The sequence below is a fragment of the Cololabis saira genome, chromosome 6, assembly GCF_033807715.1.
Source record: "Cololabis saira isolate AMF1-May2022 chromosome 6, fColSai1.1, whole genome shotgun sequence".
Lineage (NCBI taxonomy): Eukaryota > Metazoa > Chordata > Actinopteri > Beloniformes > Belonidae > Cololabis > Cololabis saira.
In genome coordinates, this window is record NC_084592.1 from 12,709,824 (window position 1) to 12,727,330 (window position 17,507).

General features: G+C 39.9%; 1 protein-coding gene across 2 annotated transcripts in view; it reads right to left on the bottom strand.

Moving 5' to 3' along the window:
* Positions 1-17,507, bottom strand: part of itgav (integrin, alpha V) — a 563,305-nt gene that overhangs the window by 38,160 nt on the left and 507,638 nt on the right. Inside the window, exons 1-3 of one of the 2 annotated variants that reach the window (XM_061723309.1) lie at positions 16,197-16,679; positions 11,080-11,216; positions 377-468 (exon numbers count right to left, since the gene is read on the bottom strand). In XM_061723309.1, coding sequence (XP_061579293.1) covers positions 377-468; positions 11,080-11,216; positions 16,197-16,375 — 408 coding nt within the window. In that variant the 5' untranslated portion in view covers positions 16,376-16,679. Of the gene's footprint in view, positions 1-376; positions 472-11,079; positions 11,217-16,196; positions 16,680-17,507 lie in introns of those variants that run through there. The other variant, XM_061723310.1, reaches the window with a different exon arrangement.

The window sequence follows — 17,507 nt, forward strand, 5'->3', positions numbered from 1 at the left end:
TTCCTGTGTTTAGAGAACATGCAAAGAAACAGACTCTCGAGGACTGCTGCTCCTCAGAAAATGTTTCTGTGTGACGAGCTTTAATGTTGTAATTAAAGGAAATGTTAGAGAACATGCTGTCAATTATCCCCGCTGACTGTTTGTGGAAGACAAATGGAGCCTTTCAAAGCAAACTAGATGCAACTTTTTCATTTTTTTTTCTCCATTTGAGCATTCAAGTGTTACTCCCCAGCTCCCTTTTTACATCTTAACATGCTCTTTAGGCAAATTAAGTTTCAAAATGGCAGTGTAGGCAACGTTACAATGACAACCAGTTCTTACATGCAATCTGTGGTACTCACAAGTGTAGGAAGTCAAATAATTGTGTGTTTCTTACCAGGATGTGTTCTCCATCAGATCGAACCGACGCACCGAACCACTGCTTGGACTTAAACTCCATCTGTTCATTCTTTTCATTCTTCCTGTCATCTGATGAAAAAGACAAGTAAGATATTAGTTTTTGAAATATTTAACCCTGTAATGGTCACGGACAAACTTTGCTACAAGGTTCCCAATCAGAGCATCAAACGTCTGCATCAGTGTAAATAAAGACAGACTAGCAGGCACCGGTACCGACCCAACCGCAAACCGGCATCCAGAACAGATACCTGATGCACTCTGTCCCGTGTTAATGATTTATTTAATTACAATTCCAACTGTTCCCTCAAAAACCCACTCGGTACCTGGAGTCACATGAGAATTCAAACACGACGACGACTGAGCAACTCCAACAGCTTGTACTCGAAATATGAAAACATGAAATATGCTATGTCTGTTGCTTGAATGTATTTTGGCTTTTCTGCATTTAAAACCAAACATAGAGAATTGAAAAACTGCTCCAGCTCCAGCAGCCCAGTCACATTAGTGAGCATGAGCGAAGTACGGCTCAGTAAGAGATAGTTACCCCACCATGTAGTACAGTACACAACTCAGTCGCCTATATTTCTTTTTATTTCAAGCGATGCATGCTTTAGTTTCAGTTGTTCCAAAATATTTAATGAATAAATAGTTGCATTTCCCTTTACTTATTATAAAATCACAACGATACAGTATGTACCATTTCATTTAAAATCCCAGTTTCAATAGTTGACCATATTTACACCAAAAACCTCATCAGTGATTTATGAGGGGGAAAAAAACTCATCAATCATAATAATTAAAGTAAAACATTCAATTAATATCACCCAGCCTTACATTCCCCTGAGAACAGATGGAGAAGTTTTTGCAATGGAAGAAGACTGGCCTCGTATTTCTAGACTGGTGGAACCTTTTCTCTGCTACCAAGGGCCCCGACTTTCCATTCAACCAGGGACAAACTTGGAATTTAGGCAGACTTATGACACACACACAGCTGAGTCTATAAATGACTGTGCCTTGCCCGACAAACTCCAGCCCCGACGTCTGCCAGCTGCCGGACAGACGGGATAAATATACCAGGGATTATTGACGGAGAAGCAGGAGATTATAAAGCATCAAAAGCGTGACAACAAACCCGTGCGTTAGGATTACTTCCTACTCTGCTACTGGATGAGGAGCCATTCAGCTGAAACATGTGGCTCAACATTCAAGCCCAGACCTGACTGTGGTTGTTGGCAGTCATCACCTTGACAACCGACCTTCTTTGGTTCCTACTTGCCGTTTATGAATCGTTAACCACAAGATGCTTTACCACCGAGTCAGCCAGCTACCCACTGGTGTCCTTTACGAGTCTATTTAATGACATGTAATGCATTAAATTGTGCCTAAAGTGTGTCTGAAAAGCTCAGTAAGAAAAGGGAAAAAAAAAAAAAAAAAACCCTTGAAGTTCAAGTAAAAAAGCACATTGACTTGTAGTTGTAGAAACTTTAAGAGAAAGAAAAATCATGGAGAACAAATGCAAACAGACACCCTACTTGTCTAAAGCCCTAAAAGAAATAGCTGTACTGGTACTGGTGGGATATTAACTGGCTTCATAAGGTCGTCACATGGACATTCCCACATGTGCCAAAGACTAGTCATATAAAACAACAGTAGCTGGTCAGAGCTGCTTACTGTACAAAATCATGCCCCAATGTGACACAAATGATAGTCTTAATAGGATGGCACAAACTTTCATTTACTGATTCATTTGAAACCTTTATGAAGTTGGCTGAGAAACTGTAAGGAGTTGGCAAAGCTCTGAGAAAACTAAACAATCAATAAAACATATTTGTTTATCATTTTCTACAAATTTGCATGTGTTATTTCATTGTTTGATGTCATCAGTTGGGAAAATGGTTCCTATACAAAAAAAATCAAGTGAGTAGGGTTGTGATCCTGGCATTGGTTTTATGTCCGGAGGCGGCTGGCTCTGCTCTGCTCTGCTCTGCTCTGCTCTGCTCTGCTCTGCTCTGCTCTGCTCTGCTCTGCTCTGCTCTGCTCTGCTCTGCTCTGCTCTGCTCTGCTCTGCTCTGCTCTGCTCTGCTCTGCTCTGCTCTGCTCTGCCTGTGGCCAGAACACTGAACCACCATTTCAAACAGAACTGAAACAAAAAAAGATGAATCAGGCACCAATCTGACACATACGCAGCACATCCCTAGTTGGGATATTGCACATAGGCCCAAAACAAGGACATGTTTGGGATTTTCCCCATCACACTGGGAAACTCCAGCCGGCTGAAAAATCTTGGCTGTGAAGGCTGCTTTTTAAAATCCTGTGATCCCAGAGCTGTTTGGCTGATTAAGCGAGGCTGGGGACTTCTTAGAAACCATTTAGGCATTGTGAAGGAAGCATAGAGGGATTAGTTTCTTCAGTTTGGCAATAGGTGGGTTATTTCATCCTTAATCTCTTAGCATGGTGTTGAATCATCCAACCATGATGCAAATATTTTCTTAACACTTAGAAACGGCACGGTGTTGTGGCAACAGGCTTAGTCTCATTTAATTTCTCAATGGACGACTAAATTCTTTGACCAACACATGCAACAGTAAAGCATGATGAGGAATATCAGTAAGGTCCAGATTTACTAAACTAGGTCAATTGCAAGATCAACATTCCACCGCCTGGGTTGAACTGCAGTTCCTCGACTGACCACTAGAGGATGGCTCCAGAAGTACAGTATGCTAATCTCACCTGATATAAACAGTTTTGTTCTCCAAAGTGACTTTTTTTTTTACCATATTAGGTAATACCTAAGCCTTAAATATAAAGCAATACATGTTTACATAATTAGGGGTGTGGTCATTTGAATCGTGACCGCCAACAGCCAATGGCAAGCTGTCTAGCAGATCTGAACAGAATTAATAAACTATTAACTATGGTCACATGTTAGGGCAAATTAATCCAGCCTGGCTAAAGTAGCCAACTGTGTTTGAAATGGTGGGCGTGTTACAGCCCTCTTCCCAGGTCTGTTGACTCTGTCCATTTGATGGCAGGAAGAAGACGACCTATGGGTTATGTCCAGTTTTTCCTTCATAGTCTACGGTCAAACTCTAGACCTTGAATCACATGTGAGAGGAGGGAGTAGTACTGTAGGTGGCAGGTGGATTAAAGGACAGGAAAAAATATGGTATTATAAAAGAATGCAAATGGCTGAGAGCATTTTAGACAACCTTAAGGCTTAAAAATAACTAAATAGATCCATTACACTATAATGTAGATGCATGATTTAAGGCACGTGTTCTTTCCATCAACTCTTAAGCAAAGTTTAAAACAAACTGCCAATAAAAATATAAGCATTTCCAGATTAATTGCAACATGGATGGATGGAAGCTAATGGGATCCAACAGTAACAAATGAAAAACAAAAACAAAACAAAGGACTTTTTTTTTTGTCTTTTCTTTACTCTCAGTGGAACAAGTGCTCTTCTAAAACTGATTCATTGAGCTGTTTTTAATGTAATACAATTCCATTTATATTCTTGCAGAAATAAGTGAAGCCAAGACTTCCACCAAAAAAAGAGACGTCACACATCAATCTTTAGGATTTAGGTAGCAGTGGGGCAAAACTCTCATCACCTTAGCTGTACACAAATGTGGTATTTTAAGATTTTTCCACTTTGGGGCACATCTTCTGAAAAGTAGTGTTTAAAAGCACCAAAAACAATAGTAGTATGTGGATAAAACACCATTCTGACCTGTGAATAACTCTTAAATGAGTCTACAGATACAATATTGGATCTATGAAGCTATTCAACATCTGATAACGTTAAGAACTATATAAAGCATACGTCATTATGTTAACAAACCCCATTTAACTGCCTATTTGCACCAGAAACAACTCAGTCCAAAGCAGAAACGGCTTGATGACCAGTTGGGGCTGGGGGAAAAGTAAACAGAACTCATCTACAAATGTAACTTCCCTCCAACTGGACATAAAAGACACCAGAAAGCTCAATACGCATGATAATATTTTGTATATCACATGTCATAATAATATTCATTATTATTTTTATTGGCAAACTTCCTGCAATTTTCATTTAAAAAAGAGGGAAAAAGTTCTATTAAAGATATAAATAGCTGTGTTGCACCATGACAGACAGTCACGTATCTCAAAGAATATTTAAAAAGAAAGAAAGAATATTTAGAAAGAAACTAACCAACAAAGAAAAAAGTGGAACAAAACCCTGTGATTCATTTAGCCCTTTCATGGAGGAAAGGGCTAAAAATGACTCACATTCATACATCCACATTCACAAATACACTAATAGAAACATTCCAGTTAATTCTGTTTGGTGGTCCAGTAAAGCTTTGGCCTGCGAGCATGCAGGTCAAATCAACAAAGACTCTTTGTAGAAGAAAACACACATGCGCACACACACAAACACATCACTGTAACTAGGCCATTCAATTCCAGCATTACTGCCGGAGGGAACAATGTCAGTGAGCACGTTTGAGTTCTGTCAGAGCCTGCAGACTCTCCTTCGTGTTCAGCGTCCTGCTCAGAATGATTCAGGAGCACAGATGCTAACTGATCCATCGCCGTGTAACATCAAGCTACAAACTGAAAACAGCTGAAAAGTAAACACCCAGTGGGAACAGTTTGCTTCTGCCTTACAGCTTGCACTCAGAAGCTGGGGAAGACAAATCACCTTGTATGGGCATAACAGGCCTGGACCAGACGGCTGCATGAAAGCAACCGTTTATCAGGTGTTCAAATGTTACTATAAGTAGGTTGATACATTTCTCCGGTTGACATATACGATAATATTGGCTGCATGAAGAGTTATACTACATTTATAAGTCTATATCTTGCATGAAGCCAAAAAAACAGCATCTACGAATGCTAGTTAGTATCTTAGACAGAAAAATATCCTGCAAGATAGATGCTCATGTTCACATGCAGGTTGTCAAAGTTATTCTGAGGAATCCATATCATTGTTTTTTTTGTTTGTTTATGCTGAATACAAAAAAAATACAATTCAGTGTGCGTGAGGCTAAAAGTATTACTGATGAAAAATAACCCTCAGTGTTATTTAGAACAACAAATTATACAAAAGTAAGTAATGATGGTTTGGTAGATTATTTCTTCGTTGTAACGATGCTCCTTGGCAGTTATTCTTATGCTGCTGGAAAGCCTGTTTAATTCCCTTTGCATGGTGCCACATTTGCGAGGAAAATGCATTTGTGGGTTGAGCAGCAGAGTTGAGCTGCCAGAGTTGATTTAAACCTCTACAATGTGGGTTGCATCTATGAAGAAGTTGCCAAATGGCAAACAGCTTATTCTGCTATTGGCTCTTGTTTGGTGTTGTTTATTGGGTTGGATGATTGAAGTCTGAAGAAAGAAAGACATACTGGCATCATAACAATTCACTGACTTAACAATAGGGGCTAAAGAAGCATGTGGAAGAGCCAAACACAGCCACAACAGCCTGGCACCGCCTCCTCGGGCTGGTCACCAGCCCGCTTACTCACTGCTGTGGGATGGATCCCACTCTTTAAACAACTTTTATCGCAAGTCAGCCAAAGTTGCTTTTACACTAGTTACCTACTGTTGGAGCGGGATTGGAGCGAAGCTGCTGTGACATACTCGATTGTGCGACACAAACGAAGAAGTAAAGGTGCCAAAGACGGAGAACATGGATGAGTTGATATATCTCCTGCTTATTCTGTGGCATTTATTTGATATAAATTTAAAACGATGCCATTTTTCTTAAAAAAAAAAACAAAAAGAAAATTGAAAATGATGTCACATCCTGACTCAGACATCTGATTGGCCAACCGCCTGACCAATCGGTGCATGTAGTGTGATGACATCAGATACAGCCCGACTCAGCTGCTTAGAACCTCGGCAGAATAGTTACAGAAAAAGTATCTACTCTAACAGCACACCCAAGCTGATGGCACAAGCGTTCAAATGACTGCAGCCAGGCCATCTTCTCCCCTCCAGGGTTCTGGAGATAGTCTCTGATAAACCCCACCTTGTGGCCGTGACCACTGTCCTCTTGGAGGACAGAGTTCAGCCAAGACTACACAGGTATGGGATTTCTACTTGTTGGAGAATCTTGTCTCAGTATCTGTTTTCTTTGAGATTGCCTCCAATAACGACAAGCCTTATTTTTCCAGTACGATGTCGCCCCATACCACCACGACACTGCCTTAACTGCCAATCAGCATATCGTTCACTGCATCTTCTGCACAGTTTGAGCCCGTCTTCCAACGGCCATAGGCAGAATCTGGCTTAAGTGCTGACAGGGTGAGAAAATCGCGTTCTTGTGTTGTCGTCTCCTTGGGATGCCTTCTTCACAGCTTGTGTCCTATATTGGTTCTTCATGTGCGTGACCCATATCCATACTCTGCTGCTCAACGCACAAATGCATTTTCCTTACAAATGTAGCACCATTTAAAGCAAAATAAACAAGCTTTCCAAACTTATAAGATTTACTGCCAAGAAGCATTGTTAAAACAAAGAGATAATTGACCAGGGACAAATCTCCTTACCTTTTGTGCCAAGTTTAGTTACTCCTAAATTACATATTTAGACATTTAGACATTTAGCCCAATAACTGCTTTATGAGGAACAGATACACAAACTAATGCCATGCAAGCCCTACCCTATTATATCTCTTTATGAAGACTGTGTGTAAGAGTAAATGGGCTTTGTTTAGGTCACTTTTCACTAATTTTTGTTTGTATACTGCTAATTCATAACAAAAGTTCCTTCGTGGCATTTTACACAGAGAACAAGTTTAAAACAACACAATCAAGAAGGCTTGCTTAATTATGTAAAAAAAATCTAATTGCGATAGATTATTTAAGTTACCAATGAAAACGTGATAATTAAAAATGATTAACCACTGACTTATGATGCACACTGCATATATCAAACTTAAGGTAAAATGTTGACATTCTCAATGTAACAGTAGTAGCAATAAGCTAAATAGCAGAATAAATACAATTTTAATTCAGTGCCTGAAATGGCCTTGCATGCAACTGCCTGCAGAGCATTGATGCTGTTGTGTATCTGGAGGGGGAAGTGCAGCACTGTTTACTGGCTGAAGTCCCTCTGAGAATACTAACCACACTCAACTAGCCAGTTTCTGTAACACAAAAACACTCTAGTGTCGTCTACAATTTACTTCTCCATTTCACTGACTCCAATATTCCCCTTTTATAAAAACACCTTCTTGTCAACAAGCAGACTCTGGAAGTGATACTGTAGAAAAACTGCATATATCATGGTGTGTATAGTGACAGATAATGTACAACTTGAGTAATGTGAATGGTGGACATTGTAGACTATAAACTCTATCGATACAACAAAAACTAGCACAGACAGTTACTTCATATAAAGCTTTGTCTCATCCTCCACTTCTGGGAAACAAGCCTTCATCTCACTCCACTCACTCTCTCTGGTTATCAGGCTCTAATCTTTTTATTTTGTGGCTTCTCATTTCCTCCATTCTCACACTCAGAAAATGATCTCAGGGACACATTTTATAACAATGTTATTCATTTCTAAAATGCATCAGGAGAGTGGAAGACGCGTTGTATTATGGTCCTGGGGGGTGTGACGAAGGAAGAGAAATTAGTGAAAATGTTGCATTGAACACTGACAATGCTCATCAGAAAGATTTCAAACAAAGCAGAATGTCATGTTTAATTCTGTTACTTCTAATTGATCATCCATTCTTCTTTTAATATACAGTTAGCATTAATTGCGCTTATTGACACTAAGAAATCTTTTTTGACACTCTAAAATTAAAATAGATTTTTTTAAAGCACAAAATTAAAATGTGCATGCAAACAGCATTCTCAAGTTTAATGTGATGCACTTCTACCTTCAAAGGGAGCAAAATCTGTTCAGTTCAACACAACAAAAATTGGTTTCTGTACCTCTAGGGTTCAAGTCAGTCATTTAAAAAAAAAAAAAGGCCTCAGCACCTGACTGTGATTGCTACACGAGTATGGTGCCCCAAGGGAACAATTTTATGTCATATCATGACCAGACTTGTTGATGTTCTCTCACTCCTGGCATTTTCTGCAAATCTTTTTCCATTGGTGCTTGAGGTTCTTCTTTGAACTCAAGTTTGCAAAAAAACAACTGTTATTTATCCAGGTATGTTTACTGTTGCGCAAATATAGCAGACAGAAAGTCTTTCATAAACACATTCGGGTAGGTATTTAGAGACAAAAATCACATCTGGAAGGAATTGAATGTAGCGAGCAGCATTTCAGATACACTGACTATCTGGCTAAGACATGTTTTGAAATCTTGTTGTCATATATTATGCACGGCCTGAGTAAAATCCTTTAGCTGAGGCAATACTCTCCACACCCAGTGAGACTTAGATAAGCCTGTAATAAACTAAATGACTTCACAAGCTTCCGGTGCTCTGCACACTCAACTCTCCGACAGGGTCTGAGGCCATGATTTTATTACACATTTCAGTACACACCTTTAGTGGCGATGTTGCAATGAACTGCCGCTATTTCAGAGATTTCTTTCTGGTTTTCTGCCCCACCTGATACATGCAGATCGTAACTAAGTAACACTTAAAAGGTACAACAGCACAGCAACAAAAAAAACAATTCTATTTATTTAAAGACTACCGGATGAATAAATGACTGTAATTGGTTTCAGGTCACAGAATCTAACTGGTCACAACACTGTGTGTGACTGCTGACCTTCCTTTCAACTTGTCATGGTTTGGGGTTTTTGTCATGGTTTTTGTCTTTGGGTTCCTGTTTCATTTTGAAATCCCATGTCCTTGTGTTAGAGTTTTGTTTAAGATTGCCCTTGTTCCCATCTGCCTTGATCGTTTGCACCTGTGTCTCCTCAGCCCTCTGTGTTGTCTTTCCCTTCCTCCCTGCTGGTCCGCACTGTTCTGCTCCTCATGTTTCTCATCATAGTTAGTTCTAGTTTTTTCAAGTTTTTGGGCTCTTGTTTTGTCTCTTGGGTTTTCCTGCTCAGCAGCACCTTTTGTTCAATAAACCACATTTTTTTGGAACTCCTGCCGCCTCCTTCATCTGGGTCCTCTTCATCCAAACACTGATAAAACTTTTTCAACACTTAAATTGAAACTCTCTGAAAATATATATCAAAAAATAAATATATCACATCACTGCTTCAATGATGACATCACCCCTCACCCCCCTCCAATCTGAGCTCAGCCCACCTTAAATCAGAACCGAAGGCCCGCACAAAAACAGCAGAGAGAAACCTCTAATGACAGATGACTAAATGTGGCCTCATTTAAGAAGTATCCCCAGCCAATAAAAGATACTGAGTCGACCCGTACTCAAAGGCATTCAGTCAAAAGAATTACAAGAATAACAAGAAAAATGTGCAACTGGCTAGTTCTTGCTTTTACTAGAAGCTCCTGAACAAGTACGTCTCATTTCTTATTAAATAAAATACGCACTGAAAGACTCAAGAAGTCAGAATAATCTAATTAAAAGAACACAAATAATTTAAAAAGGGGAATGACAGAATCAAGTCATACGTCATGTTATAACTGTTTTAAGCTGATACAGTTAGTTGTATGAAAAAGGTTTAATTTAATTTTCAGACTTAATTTCTGAGGAGAATATCTAGCTACTAAATGTTTAACTGTTCACTAGTGACACCCAAACCACATATGTCCAATTTTAGTATATAGTAGGCCTGACTGACAAAACAGTAAGTGCTCTGACATTGAAACATAACAATAAAGATGTAACTGCACAAGTAGACTATCAGCTGAAACTCTCCAACTGTGAAATCCAACATCCACTCGTCTCTGAAACCGGTGACTGATTATTTTAAAAACATCAACTCATAAAAGAAAAAACTAAATTAATCATTATCAGAGCATCAGAGAGCGCTTACTTGAAGGAATGAAACAACTGATAACAGCTATGAGAATACAGCAAAGCCATAAGTTTAATACAAATGAAATATAACTATTACACTAGCATTAATGATGCAGGAAAGTTTGAGGAGTTCTCTGGTCGAGCGTCCTGTCAGAATTAAGTAGTAAAAGTTATGAATTACGCAATGATTGTCAAAACTATATCCAAATGTTTACTACGTGGATAAACAGAGAGGCAAGAGTGTGCCTATAAACACATATACAGACGAGTCCACACTCCTCCTTCGCCTCACATTCCTGCATGTGTCCTGACATGAGACATCAGCAGCAAGCTGAGCTAAGGCCTCATTATGCCGTCAATAAAACCCTATTAGAGCAACCTGAGAAAGCTGCCAGTGTCTGTTATTACAAAGGAAAATGACCGTGTCTTTTCTGGACTTGGTGTTGTCAGCAGCCATCTCTTTGCTTCACATAAACCACTTTCATACGCACAAGCAGAGACTGACGGGAAACGATGCATCACGTAATGCAATGCTGCTGACTGTAATTACAGTATAATACCACCATCGCTGCTGACTGCTCACTCCTGACTCCTATATATCTGAGAGGGATTAACCCACTGCTAATGCCAACAAACCCATTCCCTCCTTCTGCATGGAGCTGTTGCGGGTTAATGGGTTTATTCAGGGAAACTTTTGCTGACGGCCAACAGCTGAAACTGAACAAAAGCTGCGTTACTCAGCATGCCACTGCTGCATCACCTTGAAGATATCAGGAGAAGACTCTAGTACCTGTGTCATCAAACTGCAGTTCCTGGCAGAAGGACGACCTCTTCCAGGGGCAGCTGTACACTGCTCCTCTCTCCACCACACTGCTGCCGCTGCTGGAGGACGCGTTGGCCCGCGGAGCGCCAATGAGAACGTCTGAGCTAAGGAGAGGACAGGAAATAATTAGATGACATCAAAAACAAGGGGCAGTAACTCGCATATGAAGGTCACGGTTGAACCATTTCCAAGCATGAGCTCAGGAAATACCTAAAGAACCAGGTCAGTGGTTCTTCTTCCATACATGGAAAACCTAACAGTCGACTGTCCAAGCTGTGACTGTGCAAACACTCAGTTGTAGCACCCAAGCATTTACTACAAGTGCTAGGAAATAATCCAAAAAGTACACTTTGGAAATCCATCCAAGATACTGGCAGTGTGTCCATATGCTGCTATCAACGCAATGTATATTAATATTTCATGTTACGGGCAGCAGAAAAAGGAAAAAGTAAAGGCAAGCAGAAAAAAAGCACTTAACAGCAAAAAACACACACGCTTGAAGTAAAAGATATGATACTTCCACTGATGCATACATTAAAATGAAGATGTAATGACTGGATGACTCAACTTGCCCTGACCAGGACATAAGAGCTCAGAAGAACTTATTGTTTTACTACTGCTACTACTAGTTTTATCCAAACTGACTTACATCTGAGAGAACAACACAAGCAAGAAATCACATAGCTGGATAAGTGCTGGTCGGACTGCTGTGGGGGAAAACTACATCTTAAGATACACCATCAAAAGATTACTTGGCATAAGTGCATGCAGCTTTTTCATGCAAAGAGCTGGACCAATCCTTTAAGTAATTCTGATGAGCAGAGAAGTTTACTAAATACTGTAGTGCTCCTTAAAGAGCAGAGTCTTTAGCTTGTTCTTAAAAGTAGGTGTGTGGACCCTGCAGATCAGACAGAGTTTGGTAGGTCATTCCACCATCGGGGAACAAAGGAAGAGAAGAGTCTGGCTACTGATTTCATGCCACGTTGTGGAGGAAGCACCAAGCGTCTTTCACTGGCTGAGTGGAGCTGTCGAGAGGAAGTGTAGCTCTGGCTGAAGGAGTGAAGGTAGGCAGGAGCCGTTTGGGTAATTGTTTGGTAAAACAGAAGCAGAGCTTTGAAATTGATGCGCGCTGCAACTGGGTCAGCTGGCTGTCTGATATGACATCAAGATTCCTGGCAGAAGACGTGGGCACAAGTGTGGTGGAATCCAGCTGCTTATCTGAGGAGGTAAGGACTGACGGGCTGGACAGACAATAAGCTCAGTCTTGGACAGATATAGCTAAAGGTGACAATCCTTCAACCATGCAGAGATATCAGAAAGACAGGCCTATATTCGCATTGAGACGGCCGTGTCGCCAGATGGGAAGGAAAGGAAGAGCTTGATGTCATCGGCATAGAGTGGTAGGAGAAGCCATGAGAGCTGATGGTTTCACCTAGTGAAGTGGTGTATAGTGAAAAGAGAATAGGGCAAAGCACTGATCCCTGTTGCCAACCAATGCGATTTGGACACTTTCCTTGCCATGATACTCTGAAGGATCTTCCTGCGAGGTAAGACATGAACCACAAGAGGACAGATCTTGAAATGCCAAGCTTTGAGAATGTGGAGAGGAGGATGTGGTGGTTGACCGTGTCGAAGGCAGCGGACAGGTCAAGCAGGATGAGGACTGAGGATAGACCAGCACATCTGGTCTATATATATATATATATATATATATATATATATATATATATATATATATATACATACATATGCAAATGGTCTCTTTTACTTCACTAGTCTTGTTTTATCTGCACTCACAACAGAAGGTCTTTGTTCAGCTTGATTCAAGTGCAGATTTTTTTTAGAGGCAGCCGTTCAGTGTATTACACAATGCACGAGAAAAAATGTTTTCAATTGTGTTGTGTTTATAGGGCAGATTCCTTTGGACTGAGGCATTTTATTGATCGTTGTGGCTTTTTAGTTTACTTTTTAGTAGACTGTGTGGAATGAGATTTAACACGACAACAGGCAAACGGCTAATCAGGCAATCAAAATATCTGCTCACGATCATTTTTGACCGTTTGTCCATTAACATCCAGCTACTGCTGCTGCTTGTTTTATCCCAGTCTTAAATATTGATTGGTTCGGACAGCCCTTAAATTATTTCACCACATAAAAGTATATCTTTATGATGAAAAACATTCATAAATGTGGAAAGAAAAAGAAAAAACTGGATTTCAAGTGATGTGTACTTTCAACATATTCAATAAATGAACATTAACGGTTCAACTGTGTGCGTTTCCCTTCGCTTACTTTAAAATTAGTATTCTACTCTACATACTCTTTATGTAACATGGGTATACACATACCACACAGTTATGAAACTGCTCAGATATTTAATCAATAAAAATCAACTGAATTCGACAAATGTGTTATTTCCATTAATCTTTTCCATGCCATGTTCACATATTGTGGCCTTAATTTTGCTAATGCTTACTGACAGTATCTGTTTGAATATTAGGAGTTAAGTATCCAACTTGCTTCGACACAAACAGCATTTTGGTAAGAATATTTGATACAGTATCAGGGTGATTTAGATGTAAAGCCAAGTACCTCAGAATTGCTTTGGGTACAGTGCACTTTTAAACTAAAAAGAAGATCCCAGAAACATTTAGAGAGAGAAACCACTTGACTAGGATTGTCTTTGTGTAAGGGTCGACACAAAAAACGTACAAAACTGAACACAGACGATCGGAAGACTGAAGGTAACCACAAACTTAAACGAGCTGGATAAAAAGCTTTTCTCAAGATAAAATATAGCTTTGTTGAATTCAATCTCATTTTCTACCACTCCTCTGTATTTACATCGTTGTTTAAGGGGTTGTGTTTAGATGATAATTAACTGGGTTTTGAATTACATGCACCTATTATTTGTAACAGCTCATTTTAAGCCGCAGAAATTTTAATCGAGGAGCTCTGTGTAGGAAGTATTAAAAGTCAAAGTTTTGTTATCTTGTCAAACAGACTGTGTATAAATATAGAGGGAAACCAGACCAGGAAACTGCAGACCAAAGATGTCCTCACTGACATCCAAATTACTGTAATATTTGATAATATTGCAAATTTAGAATTGGCTTCATCAGGCCAAGACCTTCAACTCTGGCTGGAGCGGCTCGCAGCTGAATGTGAGGTGACTGGGATGAGAATGAGCACCTCTACATCTGAGACCATGGTCTCCAGTCGGGTAAGGGTGGAGTGTCCTCTTTGGGTTGGGAATCATGTACTGCCCCAAGTGTAGAAGTTCAAGTATTGTGGGGTCTTGTTCATGAATGAGGGAAGAATTGAGCGGGAGATTGCACTGATGCAGACTCTGCAACGATTTGGGCTCATCTCTTGATTTACCAGTTGGTATACCTTCCTACACTCACCTATGGTCACGAGATGTGGGTAGTGACTGAAAGAACAAGTTCACAGATAAAAGCGGCAGAAAAGACCCTCCTCTGCAGGGTGTCCGGGCTCTTCCTCAGAGATAGGGTTGGTCATCCAAGAGGGGCTCAGAGTAGAGCCAAGCAGAGCCAGGTGAGGTGGTTTGGGCATCTGGTGATGATGCCTCCTGGACGCCCCCCTGGTGAGGTGTTCCAGGCATGTCCCACTGGGGGGAGACCCCAGAGAAGACCCAGGACACGCTGGAAGACTATGTCTCTCGGCTGGCCTGGGAACATCTTGGGATCCCTCCAGATTAGCTGGACGAAGTCGCTGGGGAGAGGGAAGTCTGGGCTTCCCTGCTTATGCTACTGCCCCGGCAACCCAACGTCGGTTGAAGCGGAAGAAAATGGATGGATGGATCAAAAACACCCCTGATTCTATCTTAAACAGTTTCTACATGTAAAAAAGTATCATAATGAATACACTGGGTTATTCTTTTTAAAGTTTTTTCTATTTGATATAATTAATTTGTTTATTTATTAGATTATGCCGGCGGTCAAGAGGTCTCAGAAAGAGGTCTCACTGAAATGATGCCACTTGAATAGGTCACAATCTTTATAAATGTATTTTGGGGCATTGGTGCCCAGCATGGGGATCATATCTCTCCAATAAGTCAGATCATCAAAAACATTTGAATTGGAATGTCATAAAAAAAGTTACAAAAGATTTAGCTGTAGACAAATGAGACGTGTAACTTAACATATATTATCATGACTGTATTTTATGTTCAGCACTTTGGTCAGTGCTTGCTTTGCTTTATAAATAAGGTTGGCTTGTCTCAATCAAAGATGTACATGTATGTGTAAAGCACTGAGACCAGTCATGTACAATGCTTTAAAGCTGTACACGAGCAGAGTGTTTTGAGTAAATATTCACCATAATAACTAAAGGTTAAAGCCCTTAAAAGCCAGAGGTGTCAAGTAACGAAGTAAAAATACTTTGTTACCTTACTTAAGTAGAAATTTTGGTTATCTATACTTCACTGGAGTAATTATTTTTCAGACGACTTTTTACTTTTTACTCCTTACATTTTAAAAACAGCCTTGTTACTCTATTTCATTTCGGCCTTTAAAAAAAACTATCCAGTTAAATTGCTCCATCCGGATAGAGTGAATTTGGTTGTGGTTGTTTCAGATGTTCTTGTCCAGTTTTGTTCTTCTACCGTTGCCCTCAGATTCCTGCAACTAAACTTGGATGTACATTCCAATAAAGGTTAGGATAAATGATAACATGCCTCTGAAGTTTGACTTTTTGCACCATTACAATACTTATAGGCAACTAGTCATCATATCTTCTGCTCTCTGAAACACATGTTAATGCTCAATAGTACACATATATGGTTCTTTAATATATTTGCATTATACTAAGATGCATTCATTTTCAATGGCTTTTGTCCTTAATGGCTTTTTCCCCCCTTACATTACTTTTACTTTTATACTTTAAGTAGTTTGAAACCAGTACTTTTATACTTTACTTGAGTAAAAAACTTGAGTTGATACTTCAACTTCTACAGGAGTATTTTTAAACTCTAGTATCTATACTTCTACCTGAGTAATGAATGTGAATACTTTTGACACCTCTGATCACCACCACCATCACCACCAACAGGCAGGTCTTACTTCAGGTTGTTGGTGGACTTGAAGAAGTCCACGGAGAAGCCGAAGTAGCTCCCCTCCGGTCCGGAGTACACGGAGGGTTTATCCGCGTCCAGGTTGAAGGACCCGCATCCCGGGACGAGCAGGCAGAGCAGGAGGGAGATGCTGGCCGAGCGGGCTGTTGCCATGACTACCGCTGCCATGGAGACCGGAGACCCGGAGACCCGCCGAGGCTCCACCACCGCTGGCCCTTTAAGCGGCTCTGCAGCTCCGCAGCTCGGTCCTAACAACAGCAGCTCCCGCTGCCCCGGAGGAACAAGTCCTGAGTAAATGTCCAGGTGAAACTCACTCCCGGCTCCTGCGGAGACCACGGCGAGAGGACAAGACACAGCTGGAACAGAGTCCGGGGTTCCCGAGGCTGCTCAGAGCTTTCTAGACACTCTCAGACGGGACAACAACAGAACATGCCCGGGGAGAGGCCGTGTTTGTGTGGAAGTGGAGCAGGAACAGAGCAGGAACAGAGCAGGCTTGTCCCGACAAGCTAAAGTCAAGATCACTTCACTGGCAGATCTGAGAGAATGACATCCGGCTACTTCCTTTCAAAACAAAAGCACGGTTACCTCTTCAATCAATAAATCAATCAAATTTTATTTATATAGAACCTTTCATCCAGGTACATGAAATACAAAGTGCTTTGACATTTTGACTGAAAAATAAGCGTAATAAACAAAAAAATTAAAACTGGGAGACCAAAAAAATAAAAACTGGGAGACCAAGGCACACTGACATACAATATAGTTAATTAAAATGAAAAAATGATAAAAGTTCAAGGATTAAGGCTAAAAAATAATTAGTCCACGGCAATAAAATAAAATAATAAAAAGATTACAACAAATAGATAAATAAATAAAACAAATACCTTTAAAAAATGTTAAACAGAATACAACTATAAAATTTGATGCTACATAAAAGCCAGACCAAAGAGATAAGTTTTTAGTCTACATTTAAAATTGTCCACATTTCCAGCTCCTCTCAGATCCTACGGCATCCTCCTCTTACCTTTGGTTGTAACTTTTTACAAATAATAAAAATATGGAACGCTGAAACAGTCAAAATTAAATAAATAATTAGTTAATTAAATCATTGAATAAATGCACAATGAAATGAATAAAATTGGAAATACCTAAATATATAATTTATTAAATATACAATTCAATAATTAAATGTGTCATTAAATTATTAAATTTTGAATATTTCAGTGGATATATATTTAATTATTTCATTACACATTTAATTATTTCATGGTTCCTGCATTGGCTGAAGCACATCATGAAT